Source organism: Chiloscyllium plagiosum, unplaced genomic scaffold (assembly GCF_037043375.1).
Source record: "Chiloscyllium plagiosum isolate Xiang-an unplaced genomic scaffold, Cpla_swu_hap1 HiC_scaffold_16, whole genome shotgun sequence".
Classification (NCBI taxonomy): Eukaryota; Metazoa; Chordata; class Chondrichthyes; order Orectolobiformes; family Hemiscylliidae; genus Chiloscyllium; species Chiloscyllium plagiosum.
Window position 1 is genome coordinate 84,829,585 of NW_028270154.1, and position 19,491 is coordinate 84,849,075.

A 19,491-nucleotide genomic window follows, 5' to 3' on the forward strand; every position below is an offset into this window, starting at 1 on the left:
AGATTACTCTTCATCAGAGACCTGAGTTCTTCTGATGAAGAGTCATCTTGACTCGAAATGTTAGCTCGTTCTCTCTCCATGGATACAGCCAAAGATAATGGTGGGACCCAGAGGTCAACTAGAGGTTTAATTGACTTACAATGGGGTAGCCCCAAGTTTTTAACAATGTCTGCCATGGTGAAAGCAATATGGCCAGGCCTATCAACAAAGGGTGGAATATAAGTGGACATCACCAGGCATACAGGCACCATCTGTTCAATTGGGATTGGTACTAGCCAAGGTACATTAGGGTGAGCAAAAGCAGTAGTAGTGGTGGAACAGAGGAGGGTAAAAGCCCAGGATTCCTACTTCTGGCCATCAGCATGCAACACACACCACCCTGATGGAGTACCTGGTAAGTTTTGAGGAGAAAAAGAAGTGCTCAGTGAAGCCGAGGCTAGACTCAGTTCCAAATAACCACAAGGTGAGTGGCCATTCGCGGACAAGGTCCACCCCAGTCAGGGCAGGGAGATCTGTCACTCCAGAAAATACCTACATTATAATACCTCAGGAAACTAGATTAGAAATGGACATCTTTTATTGTTGGACACCAAAACAGAGCCACCACTCATAGAAAGGTGGAACAGCAGGAGGCCATTCAGCCCTTTGAGCCTGCTCTGGCATTCATCTTAGTGGTGGCTGATTGTTCAATTCAATGGCCTAATCCTGCCCTCTCCCATTCACCCCAAATGCTGTATCTAGCCGCCTCTTGAATACATTCAATATTTTGGCATCAACTCCTTCCTGTGGTAATGAACTCCACAGGCTCACCACGTTTTGGGTGAAGAAATATCTCCTCATCTCTGTTCTAAGTGGTCCACCCTGAATCCCCTGGTTCTGGTGACACCCACCATTGGGAACACCCTCCCTGCATCTACCCTGTCTAGTCCTGTTCCAATTTTATAAGTCTCTATGAGATCCACACCCCTCCATTCATGCCATGACAGATAGAGGCTCGCCTGGGACACATAGTTCCCTTGGTATGTCTTTTTAACACCAAGAAACGTTATCACACAAAACTGAACTATTTTCCCCTCACCAAATCGCCATGGTAATATTTTATTTATTTAACCCATTTCTGAATCAACCTGTCCAGAGTTGCTATTACATACCTCTAGAGCAGGTAGGTCTTCAATTCAGGCCAGGGATAGGGACACTATCACGGCACTACAAGAGGGCCGTGGGACTGTTTTATAAAGGGCTCAGGTGATGAGTTCAGTGGGGCCGGCCATTGCCTGTTACCAAAGAAACTTATACTCAATGAGTTAAGGAAGATTAATTTGTCATTCCCCAAGAAGTAGTTCTCTTTCTCACTCTCACACACACACACAGACAAAAACTCAGCCATAGAAGCAGTAAAAGGAACCCACACCCCGTCCACCTAACCCTAAACTGTGTCAAGGAGTCTTTGAATTATTGTGTCTTCCACAGAACACTTAAAGATTAGCAAGTGGCAAAATCACAGCAGAATTTCAAGTTGTTCATTGAATCTGAGTAAGAATTGCATTCCGTACCATCTCAATCTCCAAATCTATCATCTTCTGGTGCAGTGCAGCCTCTGTACCTTCAATCTGCTGTAGCCACTAGAAAATGAGAAAAGCAGTACATTTTACATTAATCCCAATTCACAAAACAAGCCCACACTCTGTAGTCAGCACATTCAGATTATCAAGACCTTGAAGTAAGCTTTCAAATAATTTATTTTACATCTCCTTATTCCATGACTTGATTTACTGGCCTATTTTGCATGGAACAGAAATAAAAACTGAATTTGTTTTGAAAACCCAAAGCAAGGGGTCCAAAGTTGCTGTTCAAATTTTTAACAAATTTGGTTATATCTTAGGTTTTGTTTGGCAATAACCGATCATTCACCTTCAGATAATTTTCTTAAGGCTAGATGGTGTGATACTATGATTAAACAGTGTTTAATTCAGGCTTTGTGCGGTATGTAAAATGTTTAACATCACGCTCGGAAGGGATCCGTAAATCATTCTATTGGGAAACAACAGATCCCAACCTGGTTTATAGCTAAAATAAAGTTGTATAACACATGATTATCCATGTGTAAAGTCCAAAGGTAACTTCGAATGAAGTTCATAGCTATCTAAGGACTATAACTAGATTATACAGACCCAGGTCCAATTGTGATTGAGAAACACTGGATGCATAAAGGATAATTCATTGCCTCATGCTGTTGATGATATGTGACCATTGTCAACTTTATTGAAATAGTAATGCACAGTGTACGCAGACATAATATGATATATTGTCGCCATTGTGCACCCCAAGAGATCTCCAGGTTCAATCTGCTCCTTAAGATAGTGCTTCATCACAAAACCAGCATAAGATAATCAGATCTCTGTTGCCCCTGATAGCTGGCTATTCTATCTGCTGCTCCTAGGTACATCCCAGGGAGCTCCAAACACAGAATGGGCCACAGAGACTATTTGCACGTAGTATTAACAGAGAGCTGAAGCTAGGAGATGATTCTGGGGGGAATTAGGCCCTAATAGGGATAGAAGTACTATTTATTTTCAACTCCAAATGCATAAACTATCCAGAACAATTGCAGCATGGAGGGTTTGTGATGGTAACCATTAGATTAGATTATCTACAGTATGGAAACAGGCCCTTCGGCCCAACAAGTCCACACCCACTGTCCAAAGAGTAACCCATCCAGACCCACTCCCCTACCCTATATTTACCCCTGACTAACACTATGGGCAATTTAGCATAGCCAATTCACCTGACCAGCACATCTTTGGATTGTGGGAGGAATCCCACGCAGACACGGGGAGAATGTGCAAACTCCACACAGACAGTCACCCAAAGTGGGAATTGAACCCTGGTGCTGTGAGGCAGCAGTGCTAATCACTGAGCCACCATGCCACCCCATACAGAGACAGGGTGTCAAGTCAGTCAGGACTAGGAACCAAATACACATGATTATAAGGTGAACAGGAATGATCGGGAAAATGATAGAGTGGAACAAGTAATCTTTATGATTAAAGATTAAATCAATACAATAAGAAGACACTACATTACAAAAACATCAAGGCTGCATTTGACCGAGTGTAGCATCAAGGGGCCAAAGCAAAACTAGACCAATGAGAACTGGGGTTGAGGCAAACTTTCTGCTGGTTGGAGTCAAACATGGCATATTAGAGGATGGTTGGCGTTTTTGGAGGTCAGTCACCTCAGTTCCAGGACATCTCTGTAGGAGTACCTCAGAGTAGTGTCCTAGGCCCAACCATCATGAGCTGCTTCATCAAAGACCTTCTTTCCTTCATAAGGTCAGAAGTTGGCCAATGTTTGCACAATGTTCAGAACCATCTGTGACTCCTCAAATACTGAAACAGTCCATATTCAAATGCAACAAGATCAGGATAAGATCCAGGCTTGGGCTAGCTAGTGGTAAGTAACATTCATGCCACAAAAAGGACAGATAATGACCATCACCAATAAGAGACAATCAAACTACTACTAATATGTTACTGAATCCCCTGCCATCACATCCTTGAGTATACATGAACAGAAACTCAACTGGACTTAGCCAATAAACATAGTGGCTACAAGAGCAGATAAAAGGCTGAGAATCCTGCAGCAGGTAATTTACCCTAAAGCCTGTCCACCACTTACATGTCATGAGCCAGGGGTGTGATGGAATACTCTCCTGGATGGGTATAGCCCCAACAACACTCAAGAAGCTTGACACCATCCAGGACAAACCATCCACTCCCTCCAACAATGCAGAGATTCAGCAAAGATCCTTCAACATCACCTTCCAAACCCATGACCAGTTCCATCCAGAAGGACAACACCTGCAAGTTTCCCTCCAAGTCATTCACCATTCTGGCTTGGGAAGATATTACTGTTCCTTTAGCATCATGGGTTAAAATCCTGGAATTCCTTCCCTACGGACATTATGGGTCTACCCAACAGCATGTGGACTTTAGTGGTTCAAGAATGCAACTAAACCACCACCTTCTCAACAGCAACTCAGGATGGGCAATCAATATTGATCTGACCAGTGACATCCATGTTCCACATATAAATAATGTAATAAAGTAAGCAGTCAGTGTAGTCTTTATGGGCTGAATAAAGACATAGAAATGGACTTAAGAGTGTAGGAGCCATGCAAGGCGGCAAAGCAATTACTGTGAAATGATCGCTCATACAAATGCTCAGATTAATCAATATGCTGCAAAGTGATTGTTAGAGGAAAGTCAAATTTGCATACAGATTGAAATAAAGCCGACGAGTCAATGTCAGAATTTCTAGAGCAGTGCCAGGTAGGTTCTCTGAAACTGTCTGCCTACGAGTCAACAAGGGGAAGGTCACACCAGATTTAGTAGTGTTCCGGATTTGATTTGATTTATTGTCACGTGTACATAAGTACAGTGAAAAGCTTTGTTTCTGAGCAGTACAGGCAGATCATAGTAAGCAAGGGCATATAGATCATAGAATGGGGAAAAAAAAACTTAGGGCACACAGGTGACATTGCACGGGGTGTTCTCTTGGCAAGATCAACATTAGCAAGATCAGCATTATTTGAAGTTAGAGAATCCATTCCTCGGTCTAATAACGACAGGGAAGGAGCTGTTCCTGATGGCCTAAGGTCATTTGAAATGCTACCCTTGAGTGCTTTAAGCATCTGCTTCCTCTGCAGAAGTAGACAAGCAGTAGCTCTGGCGATATAACAATACCATGATTGGTTCCTTTTCTCTCTCTCTCTCTATCTCTCCATCCAGGTTTTAAGTCTTGAACCCAAGCTGTTGATTTTAATTCTCGGAGTACCATGGAGAAAAATGTTAAAGATAGTTCAAGCCAGTGAGTGAAAGCAGCAACAAATTCAGCCTAAGACAGCTAAGTCATAGCGTTATAGATACCTGTTTAGTTTTACAAGACTCTAAATTACTTAATCTATTGTCCCCACTCTATAAAAAATGGAATCATGTGAACTTTAAGCAAGTGTGTGAAAGTCAAAGTGTTTTTTAAAATATTTTGTATGCATTAAGTATAATAAAATGATATTTTTAAAACATCACAGAACATCAATAGTTAGACATTCACTCATTTTGCAAATTCCATCCTTTCAAACAAAAGAAAACTGATGCAGTTAACTGAGGAGAGGGAGAAGAGGCCACTAAGTATTTGGCAATTCCTCATCTGATCGTAACACACACCATCACCTCAAATTACAACATGGCAATGAGACATGGTGGCTTAAATTCAATTTACAATAGTGAACATTTCAGATAAATGTTAAAATGTTTTTCTCAATGTCACTCAGAATGAATTGTCAGAAACGATAATGGAGGCATTTAACAAGTGCAGGGTGCAGTAAGTCCTTTACCTTGGTTGAGTGACAGAGTACTTTCTTATCTACCTGTCCAGTGATCTTACATCACTGAACTTCCAATACAAACAAGCACACACAAGGGTGATGATGTGATTGACATTAAAGTGTCATATGATGTTTTAGCCGATGCCTTTCCATAAACGGTGAATCGAACTGCCTGAATCACTTGATCTGTAAGGGGCAAAGGGGTTGTGGGGCTGGTGATGGGGTAGGAAAGGTTGTGCCATTCCCTTAATAACAATTTCCTAAACTGATAAGGAACAGACAGGGTCAGGTTGGAGCAAAACATCTGATAGAGTAATTAATATCATCACTAATCATCCTGGCAGCGCTAAACCCACTGTAGATATTCCATGCATTGGACACATATTTCTATGGGTGACATGGTGGCTCAGTGCCTCGCACTGGTGCCTCACAGTGCCAGAGACCTGGGTTCGATTCCATCCTTGGGCAACTGTGTGGAGTTTGCATGTTCTCCCCGTGTCTGTGTTGGTTTCCTCTCACAATCCAAAGATGTGCAGGTTAGGTAAATTGCTGAAAGTGTTCAGGTTAGGTGCATTAGTCAGGGGTAAATGTAGAGCATTAGGATAAGGGGAATGGATCTGGGTGGGTTACTCTTCAGAGGGTTGGTGCAGACTTGATTAGATTCCCTACAGTGTGGAAACAGGCCTTTCAGCCCAACAAGACTACACAGACCCTCCTAGACCATTTCCCTCTGACTAATACACCTAACACTATGGGCAATTTAGCATGGCCAATTCACCTGACCTGCACATCTTTGGACTGTGGGAGGAAACTGGAGCACCTAGAAGAAACTCACACAGACACAGGGAGAATGTGCAAACTCCACACAGACAGTCGCCAGAGGCTGGAATTGAACCTGGGACTCTGTTGCTGTGAGACAGCAGTGCTAACCACTGAGCCACCGTGCTGGGTCCTGTTGGATCAAATGGCCTGTTTCCACACTGTAGGGATTCTATGAAATTCTATTCATATGTCATCTCAGTCATAAGCATTTGAACACAGGAGGAGAAATATCTTCCTGCAGCTCTACAGGCCTTTGGTGAGACCACACTTGGAGTATTGCATGCATTTTTGGCTTGTTTACCCAAGAAAGGATATACTTGCCTCAGAGTGTGTGGTTCACCACACTGACTCCTGCAATGGCAGGGCCATCATAGGAGTCTGTATTCACTAGAATTAAGAAAGATTAGACAGGATATCACTAAAGTGGATATATTTCTGACAGATGCAGGCATGACTTTCCCTTGGTGGGGGGGTTCCAGTACATGGAAGCACAGCCTCAGGAGACGGGATAGATCATTTCGGATTCAGATGAGGAGAAATACCTTCTCTCAGAGGGTGGTGAAAGCAGAGGAATTCTCCATCACAGGGATCTGTGAAGGCCAAGCCACTGAGTATATAATCAAAAAAAAGAAATAGATTCCCAGATCATCTGGGAGATGAGTCAGAGTCCCAAAGTATTTACAAGACATTTTTAACATTTTATTTCAAATCAACTTTTTTTTTGCCCACAGAAAGAACAAATACTGTGATGCAAATGGAGTGACCGTCTGGCACAGTCGTGTGTGAAGTCGATGGAACGGACCAGAAGTAGTATGTTAGTGAAATAACACAGTCATTACAAGAAGTGATAGCGAGGTGGGCTGGGGGGGGTGTGTGACTAACCTCCACGTCAGCAGTAAGTTATCGCTCAGAGATGCTTTTGTTTTACCCTCCAAGAATAAGGTTAAAATAAAAGGGTTTGAAACCAACTGCGATATTAGTCAGCATACACCATTAGCCAGACATACTGGTGGGTCTAGTCTAGAATGCTCTGAATACCACAGTATTGAGAGAAACCATTTTAACCACCCCTGCACAGCAGTCAAGAGCGAGAAAAATTCTCCCTCTCCCTCTCTCTCTCTCACTCTGAATTTGGTCACTGTCAAAAGGACAATAGAATATCGGCTAACCCATCAGACCAAAAATCATGAAATCGATTGCCTCAACAGCCAATGACAATACCACTGATATCATTCAATAGCAGGCACATCACCACCTGTGTGCTGTTCATGAACAATTCAGAGACTGAGTTGTACTTTTAAAACTTTTTATAGAACAAAATCCCTACAGAGCAAAAGCAGGCCATACGACCCATTGAATCCACACTGACCCTTTCAAGAGCATCCTGCCCCCTCCCTATAACCCTGCATTTCCCCTGGCTAACCCACTCACCCTGAACACAATGGGGCAATTTCCCATGGCCAATCCACCCTAACCTGCACGTTTTTGGATTGTGGGAGGAAACCAGAGCACCCGGAGGAAGCCCACGCAGACACGGGGAGAATGTGCAAACTCCACACAGACAGTCGCCCGAGGCTGGAATCAAACCCAAGTCCCGAGTGCAAGCCGCTGTGCCATCCAAAACTGATCCATATTTCTACTCTGTGTGTATGCATTATCATTTCTTCTCATATTTTGTAATGAGTAAACTCAGCCTTTTGTTAATTTAAGGAGAAAGTGAGGACTGCAGATGCTGGATTCCTGAAGAAGGTCTCATGCCCGAAATGTCGATTCTCCTGCTCCTTGGATGCTGCCTGACCTGCTGCGCTTTTCCAGCAACACATTTTCAGTTTTGTTAATTTAAGCAAACCTGGTCAAACTGGCTCTGTTTAAAATATAACTTCATTTGGATCTGTTATCCACAAGGAAAGGGATATTTTCTAAATCAACTTTGTTGCCACCGAAGGGTGGGTGACTAACCAAGAACAGCAACATCACCTGGGAATTTGACAATTTGGGGTGTCTTGTCTGAACCTGAAAAGGGGTGCCATGGTGTTTCAGTGGTTAGCATTACTGCCTCTTAGTGGCAGGGACCTGGGTTCAATCCCAGCCTCAAGGCGACTGTGTGGAGTCTGCACATTCTCCCTGTGTCTGTGCGGGTTTCCTCCGGGTGCTCTGGCTACCTCCCACAGTCCAGGGATGTGAAGGTTAGGTATGTTAGACTTGGAAAATATAGGGTAGGGGCTTGGGTCAAGGTGGGATGCTCTTCAGCGTTGGGCCAAATATTCTGTTTCCACACTGTAGGGATTCTATGAACCTCACCTAAGGTCAAGTTGTAATCCAGGATGTGGGGGGAAATTTTAACAACTGAGATCAAGGATTAGCCATGATCACACTGAATGGCAGAGAAAACTTGATGGGCTGAACGCCTATTTCTGATTGTGTTTTCTATGCTTCTATGTTCCAAAGTCTCTTTTCTGTTTTCGATTATTTGAACAAACGTTAACTTATGTGCAGTGCCTGCTGGTTCCCACTTCCGAAATTACTTTAGATTTGCTGCTGAGCGCTATTGTGTTTTCCAGTTATTAATCCAAACTGTTTATTTGTTGTGGATGGATAATTGCTTGCACATGTCTTTTCCACATTAATGCCTGCATTGTACTAACCTTCATAATAGGCTAGGCTGCCAAGACAAGCAATTACTGACACCACTTCCATGTTTACAAAGTTATTTCTTATTTCTCATTTCTCTGGGCTTGCATGAAACTCAATTTCAGGCTCAAGCCATCTTTTAACAGAGAGTACTGGAGTTACGGCTTACAGCTGGATCCCTTTAAGAAGGGAACATTAATCAGACTGCTGGGCAGGGAACCTGATAAACTGCGGGACGAAAACATCCAAAGTTCTGAATTCAAAATTTGCAAAGAGCACTTGGTCTGTAGATAACAACCATCTGTTCTCGCATTGTTCAGTAAAGAGGGAAAAAGTGACATACAAGCGCAGAAAGTTGCACCTTCGGGATGTTTGGGGCTTAGAAACAAAATTTATGACTGATTAAAAATGTTGAAAATTGAGAAAAATGTCTTTCTTTTGACTAGGTTGGCGGAGAGAGGACATGCAATGGAGCCTCCAGGAATTGACAAGTCAAGTTCAGGTACACTCTGAAAGTGTTCATAAAGTGCCAACATGAAGCAGAGAGAGAGAGAAGCAGAGAGAGACAGAGAGCGAGAGAGAGAAAGAGAGACAGAAAGAGAGAGAGACAGAGAGAGACAGAGACAGAGAGATAGATAGAGAAAGAGAGAGAGAGAGGGAAAGATAAAGGGGGACAGGCAGATACAGAGACAGACAGAGACAACAACAGAGACAGAGAGATAGAGAGCGAGAGAGAGAAAGAGAGACAGAAAGAGAGAGAGAAAGAGAGAGAGGGAAAGAGAAAGGGGGAGAGGCAGGTACAGAGACAGACAGAGACAACAACAGAGAGAGAGAGAGACAGAAACAGAGAGACAGAAAGAGAGAGAGAGAGAGAGAAAGAGAGAGGGAAAGAGAAAGGGGGATAGGCAGATACAGACAGAGACAACAACAGAGAGAGAGAGAGAGAGACAGAAACAGAGAGACAGATAGAGAAAGAGAGAGAGTGGGAAAGAGAAAGGGGGAGAGGCAGATACAGAGACAGACAGAGACAACAACAGAGAGAGAGAGAGACAGATAGAGAGAGAGAGAGAAACAGAGAGACACAGGGAGGGAGAGAGAGAGTTGTTGCCAATTCTATTCCACAGCCACTAGAGAGCACCACATCCTTAACTTCTCATTAACCCTGCCTGCTGGAGTACCATGAAAGCTGCCAATCAATTAGGTTTGTTATTCCTGGAAAATAGCTTGAAACGTACAAAAAATTAAATTAAACAATTTGCATTTGAAAATAACAACTCTGGATTTCCATACAAAAAATGGAATAGAAGAGCCAAATTTTCACAAAATGCCATTTGGGTTGCTGACTTAATAAATGAGAGACTGGAACTACAGTATTTATAAATCTTTTTGATTTATATGTGGTTGAAAGGAATTGATTTATGGTTGGTCACTCCAATTCTACACTGAGATATTTCCTTAATCTCTTGATCAAAGGAAGATGCACACACAATATTGCTTGCTATGTCATCTCGTACATGTGAGGATATAATTCCTCTTTCATAGTAAAAACATGTGTTAAAGTAATCACAAAATATATGCACCCAGTAAATATTTGTTCAAAGCTTGTATCCATTTAGGCTCATTTTCTTGAAAAGAGAGACAAAGCAACAAGTTAATAGAAGGGTTCAAAAGATCAAAGTGTTCAATCAGTTTACTTCCTTCTACAATGGACAGGATATATAAGAATGAGGTTCAACCGCAGAGGGTGGAGGAGGTGAACAAGATGATTAGTCTCTTATAAGCTGTCTTGCTGATGTTGTTCATATGAAGTAAAAGTGAACAGGGTGTAAGCTTAAGGGTGATGGAGCTGAATCTCATCATTAGATTTTAGATTAGATTACTTTTAGATTAGATTACTTACAATGTGGAAACAGGCCCTTCGGCCCAACAAGTCCACACCAACCCGCTGAAGTGCAACCCACCAATTCCCCTACATTTACCCCTTTTACCTAACACTATGGGCAATTTAGCACGGCCAATTCACCTGACCTGCACATCTTTGGACTGTGGGAGGAAACCAGAGCACACAGAGGAAACCCACGCAGACACGGGGAGAATGTGCAGACTCCACACAGTCAGTCGGCTGAGTCAGGAATTGAACCCGGGTCTCTGGCGCTGTGAGGCAGCAATGCTAACCACTGTGCCACCGTGTCCCCCTTAAAGGGTTTATGAAGGGCACATGAAGGGCTTATGCCCAAAACGTCGATTCTCCTGCTCCTCAGATGCTGCCTGACCTGCTGTGCTTTTCCAGCACCACACTCCACGACTCTGATCTCCAGCATCTGCAGTCCTCACTTTCTTATAGGGTGCAAGCTCTGAGCACTTCCTCAGACTGTTCACTATTCCATACGTCTACATCCTAGACCCCATCTACCACCCCCTGAGAAAAGGAACAGGAAGTGACTTCACCACAGGAAATAACATCACCACAGGAAATGATATCACCAACCCAAAGAAACCCAAACATATAATAGAAAGCAAGAATTTTCAGAATTGCTTCGCCTGAGGCCCACTGAAGATGTTACCTCGTAGAGTAACAAAACGTCTGGAAATGAACCTGGCAGCTCAGCGAGCAAACTGACATCCAAAACCTCAACCTGGGCTACAAATCTTCTCAAAATTCGCTATCTACACTCTAACCCTACCTCCTTCTTTTGTATCCGTTTTGGGAAAAAACAACTGACAATTCCCTTACAAATGCACTTCTAAAGTCCAAACCTTCTAGCCTCCATCACTGTGTTCACCACAATCCCTGTTACTCAGCACCCACACTTCCACCAATGACATTCTAGTCCCCATTAAAACATCCCCGTTGGGGTGGCACAATGGGTCAGTGGTTAGCACTGCTGCCTCACTAGGGACTCAGGTTCAATTCCAGCCTCAGGTGACCATCTGTGTGGAGTTTACAAGTTCTCCCTGCATCTGTGTGGGTTTCCTCTAGTTTAGGTGGATTGGTCATGCTAGATTGCCCATAGTGTCTAGGGATAGAGTCACAGAGTCATAGAGATGTACTGCACGGAAACAGACCCTTCGGTCCAATCCATCCATGCCGACCAGATATCCCAAACCAATCTAGTCCCACCTGCCAGCACACAGCCCATATCCCTCCAAACCCTTCCTTTTCATATACCCATCTAAATGCTTCTTAAATGTTGCAACTGTACCAGCCTCCACCACTTCCTCTTGCAGCTCATTCCATACACGTACCACCCTCTGTGTAAAAACGTTGCTCCGTAGGTCTCTTTTACATCTTTCTCCTCTCACCCTAAACCTATGCCCTCTAGTTCTGGACTCCCTGACCCCTATTTACCTTATCCATGCCCCTCCATAAGGTCACCCCTCAGCCTCTGACGCTCCAGGGAAAACAGCCCCAGCCTGTTCAGCCTCTCCCTAAAGCTCAAATCCTCCAAACCTGGCAACATCCTTGTAAATCTTTTCTGAATCCTTTCAAGTTTCACAACATCTTTCCGATAGGAAGGAGACCAGAATTATATGCAAAATTCCAACAGTGGCCTAACCAATGTCCTGTACAGTCGCAACATGACCTCCCAACTCTTGTACTCAATTCTCTGACCAATAAAGGAAAGCATACCAAATGCCTTCTTCACTATCCTATCTACCTGCGACTCCACTTTCAAGGAGCTATGAACCTGCACTCCAAGGTCTCTTTGTTCAGCAACACTCCCTAGGACCTTACCATTAAGTGTATAAGTCCTGCTAAGATTTACTTTCTCAAAATGCAGCACCTCGCATTTATCTGAATTAAACTCCATCTGCCACTTCTCAGCCCATTGGCCCATCTGGTTCAAGATCCTGTTGTAATCTGAGGTAACCCTCTTCGCTGTCCACTACACCTCCAATTTTGGTGTCATCTGCAAACTTACTAACTTACTTACTTATTAGCCATGGGAAATGCAGGGTTACAGGGAAAGGGTAGTAGGCTGAGTCAGGGTGAGATGCTCTTCAGACATTCAGAGTGGACTTGGGCCAAATAGCCTATTTCCACACTGCAGGGATTCTATGAAACCAGTACCCTCTTTCACTCTGGCCATTCAATCTGGTCTGACTTCTATTGCTGCCCCCTTACATCCAGGGATGCAAAATTCAAAGGTCAAGGTGAACATCTGGAAAAGCCATTCGCCGCCAGATCTAAGTGAACGAACTGAGTGCCATACCTGTGCGTTATTTCGGATAATCTCCTTCTTACTTTCTCAATTGCAGATTGTATTCTCAGACCCTTCCCCCCGCATCCCCCACCTCCAAAAGTAGGGATGAGGAGATTCTTGCTACCAAATTGAGACCAATCTGATAATTAGCCATCTCTCACTTCCACAACCTGCCTGGCCAAACATGCTCTATCACCTGTTCCTTTCCAAGCTCTGAACTTGAATCTTTCTCCCATTTCTCTCCTATTTCCCTTCATACCCTCTCTGAGCTCATCATGAGACCCACCACCTGTCCCCTTGATCCTATTCCCAGTAAAGTACTGATCACCCATCCTCCCCTCCTGGCCTGTATGGTAGTTGACATTGTTAATGGCTTCAAGAGTTAGCATTTAAATTTGTCATTACAACTCTTCTAGAAATCCAACCCTGGACCCCTAACGTCCTTCCAAATAATGTCCCATCCTCAACTCACCTTCCTTCTACAATGTCCTTGAATGTGTTGTTGCCTTGCAAACCTGTTCCCATCTTTCCAATTACGTTTCCCCAACCTTGGCATAGAGTCAAAACAGTCCTTACAAAGTCACAGACAATGTCCTAATGGTTCCTTCATGGCCCTGCCTGGCCTGTCTGCAGTCAGACACAGTTGGCCACACCAACCTTCTCCTCCTATTGCCATGTATCTGGGTCTCTCTCATGTCCTTCAGTTCTTACCTGTGTAATTGTAGCTAAAGAATCATTTGCAATGCCTTCCTTTCCTGAACCTGCACCAGTAGCTGTGATGGCCACTCCCCCCCAAAAAATCATTACCGTCCCCTTCCTATTGACCAGCTGACAAAATGAACAGATGGTCATCTCTTGCCTGAGATGTTATTTTTCTTTGAAGAAGTTTATAGAATGGAAATGGCAAGTTTGAGTTAACACGCAGAAAGTTAGAGGTGATGGTTATTTGGCAAACTCAAAGAGAAGATGAGGTTGGCAGGGAAGGAGTGCAAAGTGACAGAGAGAGAATGAAAGAGGGTGAAAAGAGAGAGAGAAGACAAGAGTGAGAGATAGCGAGCGAGAAAGGGAGAGACATACAGAGAAATTGAGAGAGTGTTCCAGAATATGGGGCCAAGAAAGATGAAGATGAATGGAAGGTAGTGAGTGGGATAGGGACTTGACCAAGTACGGCAAACACAGTCTTTCATGTGGATACTGGGGCAAGGCCATGGAGTTATTATTTATTCATGAAGATTCAGATTTATGGCTCAGATTTGTGATGACAGCTTAAAGGTGCTTATTGTGTATGAGTACGAGGTCAGCAACATTTCAGATAAACCAATGTTTTCGTATCAATGTTTAACGTTTTTAATCCAGAGACTGATAAGTGCTCCACTTCACATTCAGATAGTATATGGCCAGCTGCATCTTAAACACACAGCTGAAGGGTCAGAAAGAAATATTGAGGCAGGCTAACATCTTTGATGCCAAACTTAGATTTTTGGACCTTAATGTCAAATTGAAGAGAATTCTGACTTAATGAGGACTATACCACAGCATTGCCATCATTATTTTGCACCGCTTCCTCAGCATCTCATCAACTGAGTTAACTGAGCAGTTAGGTATGAGCAGGGGGAAAGTGAGGACTGCAGATGCTAGAGATCAGAGTTAAAAGGTGTGGTGCTGGAAAAACACAGCAGGTCAGGTAGCATCTGAGGAACAGGACAGATGACTCTCCTGCTCCTCGGATGTTGCCTGACCAGTTGTGCTTTTTCACACTTTTTGACTTAGATAATGAGCAGAGCTCAATGAAGATGGAATTACAGGCCACAAGCTTAGTGCTGACAATTTACTATGTGCTTCCTGTGAGTGCTACTCCGTACTGGAAGTGCTGGAGCACAACATTACTCCTAAGTACAAGCAAGCATTGACTGTCTACTTGCCTAACCAGAGACTTTGCCTTAGAAATTGGAGATGATTATTAGGGGTGGAATAATGTAGAGACATGGAAAATATGAGTGGGCCATTCTGCCCTTTGATCCTGTTCTGCCATTCATTTTGATCATGGCTGATCATCCAACCCATTAGCCTGTGCCTTTGTTCCTTTATTGGGCTAACTGCCAAATCCAACACCACCTTGAAATTATTCGATGTTTTGGCCTCGATTACTTTCTGTGGAAACGAAATCCGCAGACTCTCTGGGTTAGGAAATTTCACATCTCAGTCATAAATGGTTTATCTCATATCCTTACACTGTGACCACTGCTACTGGCCCCTCTCACTATCGGGAGTGTCCTTCATGTATCTACCCTTCAAGTCCTCTTAGAATTTCTCTATGAGATCCACCCCCTCAATCTTCCAAACTTAGGAACACTAAACAATTCAGCCGCTCCTTACGCCATCCCATTAAATCAGTCCAATAAACTTTTACTGCATCAGCAGAGCATTCTTCTTCAGCTAAAGATATAATGTCTTAGATTGTCACGGCTTTGAGCTTGCAACTTGTCAAGTTTCCTGAGCGATTTTGCTCATTGTCTAGGCACAACACATTGCAGGATCTTTCCATGCTTATTTAAGATGTCATTTCCTCAGAGGATTAGTCCTTAAACAATAATCCAACTCTACCTTTTCTGCCAGAGACAGCACCGTGCTCGCCTGGATAATTGCCACTTGCTCCTCGTTTCTCAGATTCTAGAAAATAAAATTAAAAATAAATGTTGACTTATGGAGAAATACAGGCATTGTACAGAGAGATTTGTTTATTCTTTCATGAGGTATGTGAATCACAAGCAAGGTCAACTTTAGTTGCCCATCTCTATTTGGCCTCCAAAAGATTTTGAAAATCACACAACACCAGGTTTATTTGGAAGTACAAGCTTTCTAGCTAGACTAACCACCTGATGAAAGAGCAGCACTCTGAAAGCTTGCACTTCCAAATAAACCTGTTGGATTCTAACCTGGTGTTGTGTGAATTTTAACTTTGTCCACCCCAGTCCAACACCAGCACCTCCACATTCAGAAGATGTGACCTGCCTTCTGGAACTGCAGAAGTCCATGGGATTGTTGCATGTACATTGCCTTCGGAAAGGAATATTCAGGATTTTCACTCAGTGACAGTGAAAGAACAGTGTTATAGATCCAAGTCAGAAATGTGTGTGAGTGACTTGGAGAGGAACCAACATGTAATTGTGTTCTGGTGGCCTGCTCTCCCTGTCCAACTAGGTAGAGGTTTTGGGTTGGCAGGATATGTCAATGGAGTCTTGATAAGCGATATGGTGGCTCAGTGGTTAGCACTGCTGCCTCACAGCGCTAGGGACCCAGGTTTGGTTCAGGCCTCGGGCAACTGTCTGTGTGTGGAGCTTGCACATTCTCCCAGTGTCTGCGTGAGTTTGCTCTGGTTTCCAAAGATGTATGGGTTCGGTGGATTGCCTGTGCTAAATTGTCCTGTGGTGCCCAAGGCTGGATGGTTTGGCCATGAAAAATGCAGGGATAGGATAGTGGGTGGGTCTAGGTGGGACGCTTTTCTGGGGTCAGTGTGGACACCATGTTTGACTGGCCTGCTTCCACACTGTAGGGTTACTGCATCTTGTACATGGTACACACTGCTGCTTCTGTGCAGAAGTAGCAGAGGGAGTGAATGTTTTAAGTGGAGGATTGGTCACTGATTAAATACATTGCTTTAAAACTCTGTTTCTTCAATGTTGTTGGAGTTGAACCAATCCAGGCAAATGGTGAGCGTCCTGTCCCACTCCTGACCTGTGTCATGGAGATGGTGGATATACTCTTGGGAGTCAAAAGGACAGTCGCCCGAGGCTGGAATCAAACCCGGGTCCCTGGTGTTGTGAGACAGCAGTGCTAATCACTGAGTTAGTCACCAGTAGTCACCTGTTGGCTGTCAGCTGACAATTCCTTGACGAAGAATTAATTGACAATGAAAATGTGACCTGGATTTTCCTTTCGAGCATTTCTATGTGTGCTGCTGCCAGCTGGGATATTGAAATCCTGTCACAGCTAATGCTGAAGGAGGAAATTAAATTTGCAGGGTGTAGCCACAGAACAAAACAGTTGGCACTGTGATGATGATTCTTAATCATATGTTGCAACCAGCTAATGATGCATTTCCCTTTTGGAAAGTATTGTGTGCAGCCGATAAAGTTTTGTCTAATGTCTGCTTCAGTTTAAACAAAGCCTATGTGTTACTGTCTGCATGCAACAGCACAAGGTATAAGTGATGCAGGGGAGATCACTGGTTTCTGTCTCCACTCCTCCATTTCCTAACTTCATCGCATCCCTACAGAGGGTGGGGGGGGGGGGGGGGAAGAAGCTGGCCATTCAGTCCATCAAGTCCGCACTGACTTTCTGAAGAGCATCCAACCCAGCCTTATCCTGTAACCTTGCATTTCCCATAGCTAATTCACCTAGCCTGCACGTCCCTGGGCACTATGGGGCAATTTAGCATGGCCAATCCACCCAAACCTGCACATCTTTGGATTGTGGGAGGGAACCGGAGCACCCAGTGGAAACCCTACACTGATACGGGGAGAATGTGCAAACTCCACACTGTCTGTGTGGAGTTTGCACATTCTCCCCGCATCTGCGTGGGCTTCTTCCGGGTGCTTCGTTTTCCTCTCACAATCCAAAGATGTGCAGGTCAGGGTGAATTGGCCATGCTAAATTGCCCATAGTGTTCAGGGATTTGTAGATTAGGGCCATTATTCAGGGGAAAAGTAGAGTAATAGGATAGGGGGAATGGGTCTGGGTGGGTTACTCTTTGGAGGGTCGGTGTGGGCTTGTTGGGCAGAAGGGCCTGTTTCTACACTATAGGAATTCTATTCTATTCTATTCAGGCACAATGCAAGAAGTGGAAAGGTATAGATTCTCTCTCTCATGCAGATGCACAAACACGTTCAGCACCTTTCTATTGCGTGAAGGACCTGGTGTTGGACTGGGGTGGACAATGTTAAAAATCACACAACACAAGGTTATAGTCCAACAGTTCTATTTGGTAGCATTAGCTTTCAGAGCACTTTTCCATTGGCAGTGTAATAACTTGTCAGGTCTTGCCCAGTAGCGAAGGCAAAATAATCCAGCCAAGGCCTCTTCCTGCCTCACTCACAGGTAACCTTTGGCTGCCAACGAAGGCCCCAGTGCATCTTGCCCACCCACTGATGCAGGGAAACACACAATGTGGGAGAGGTCATTCCTGCACCCATCGCAGAGTGAGGCATCCACAGAGAAATCCAACACTTCCTCACGGGAAAGGAAATGGGATGGGCCTGCAGGAATGAACCCTCTTCACTTTAATCTGGTTTCTGGAGAGCAACTGGAAGACCAGGCTCCTTCCAACTCTGTCGGCAACAAGAGACCCAAAGGTGGGAGAAGACTAAATCAATTTGAATATTAAAATCATAGCCTATCCAATCAATTGGCTGACTTGCCTCTGGGGATAAGGGAAAGCTGTTTCATTTTTCCCTGATTTGGAGGTGCTGGTGTTGGACTGGGGTGGACAAGGTCAGAAGTCACACAACACCAGGTTATAAACCAACAGGTTCATTTGGAATCACAAGCTTTCAGAGCACCATCCCTTCATCAGGTGAAATCACGTGATGAAGGGGCAATGCTCTGAAAGCTTGTGATTCCAAATGAATCTGTTGCACTATAACCTGGGGTTGTGTGACTTCTGACCTGGTTTTTATTTAGAATCAACTCTTCTTCAGACAACAGTAAAGCTTCAGATTTGCTCACACAGGTGCAGAGTGGGCATTGACCTACCACCTTCACCGTGACTGAAGGCTAGGTTCCTTCACACCTTTACTCCACCCTAAATCAGCCAATGGGCAGCTGAACTGGCAGTTTTCGCCAGGCCCATTCAGAATGAAAACCATGGTCGGTCCCATACACCATTCAGGCCTGCAATTGTCATTTTCTCAACTGAAGAGGTCAGCTGGCAGCCTGGACTAAAAGGAATCTGAAGACAAGTTGTTCTGAGTCTTACTAGCCTTTGCCTAAAAATGTCGACAGGCTATCCACGGAGTGCATCACTTACAGGTTTGACCTGGTTTGTATCTGATACAGTGGAAGAGTTGGGAGGTCATGTTGCAACTGTACAGGACATTGGTTAGGCCACTTTTGGAATACTGTGTGCAATTCTAGTCTCCCTCTTATTGGAAGGATGTTGTGAAACTTGAAAGGGTTCAGAAAAGATTTACAAGGATGTCACTGGGGTTGGAGGGTTTGAGCTATAGGGAGAGGCTGAATAGGCTAGAGCTGTTTTCCCTGGAGCGTCGGAGGCTGAGAGGTAACCTTATAGAGGTTTATAAAATTATGAGGGACATGGATAGGGGAAATAGACAAGGTATTGTTCCCAGGGTGGAGCAGTCCAAAACTAAAGAGCATAGATTTAAGGTGAAAAGGGAAAGATTTAAAAGGGACCTGAGGGGCAATGTTTTTGCAGAGAGCATGGTGTGT

General features: G+C 44.0%; 1 protein-coding gene across 4 annotated transcripts in view; it reads right to left on the reverse strand.

The window, feature by feature from the left end:
* jakmip2 (janus kinase and microtubule interacting protein 2) overlaps nucleotides 1–19,491 on the reverse strand; it is a 277,735-nt gene that overhangs the window by 16,518 nt on the left and 241,726 nt on the right. For all 4 annotated transcript variants that reach the window (XM_087995064.1, XM_043704011.2, XM_087995065.1 and 1 more), the window contains 2 exons: nucleotides 15,649–15,714; nucleotides 1,554–1,622 (listed from right to left, as the gene is read on the reverse strand). In XM_087995064.1, the coding sequence (XP_087851190.1) occupies nucleotides 1,554–1,622; nucleotides 15,649–15,714 (135 nt within the window). The remainder of the gene's footprint in view (nucleotides 1–1,553; nucleotides 1,623–15,648; nucleotides 15,715–19,491) is intronic.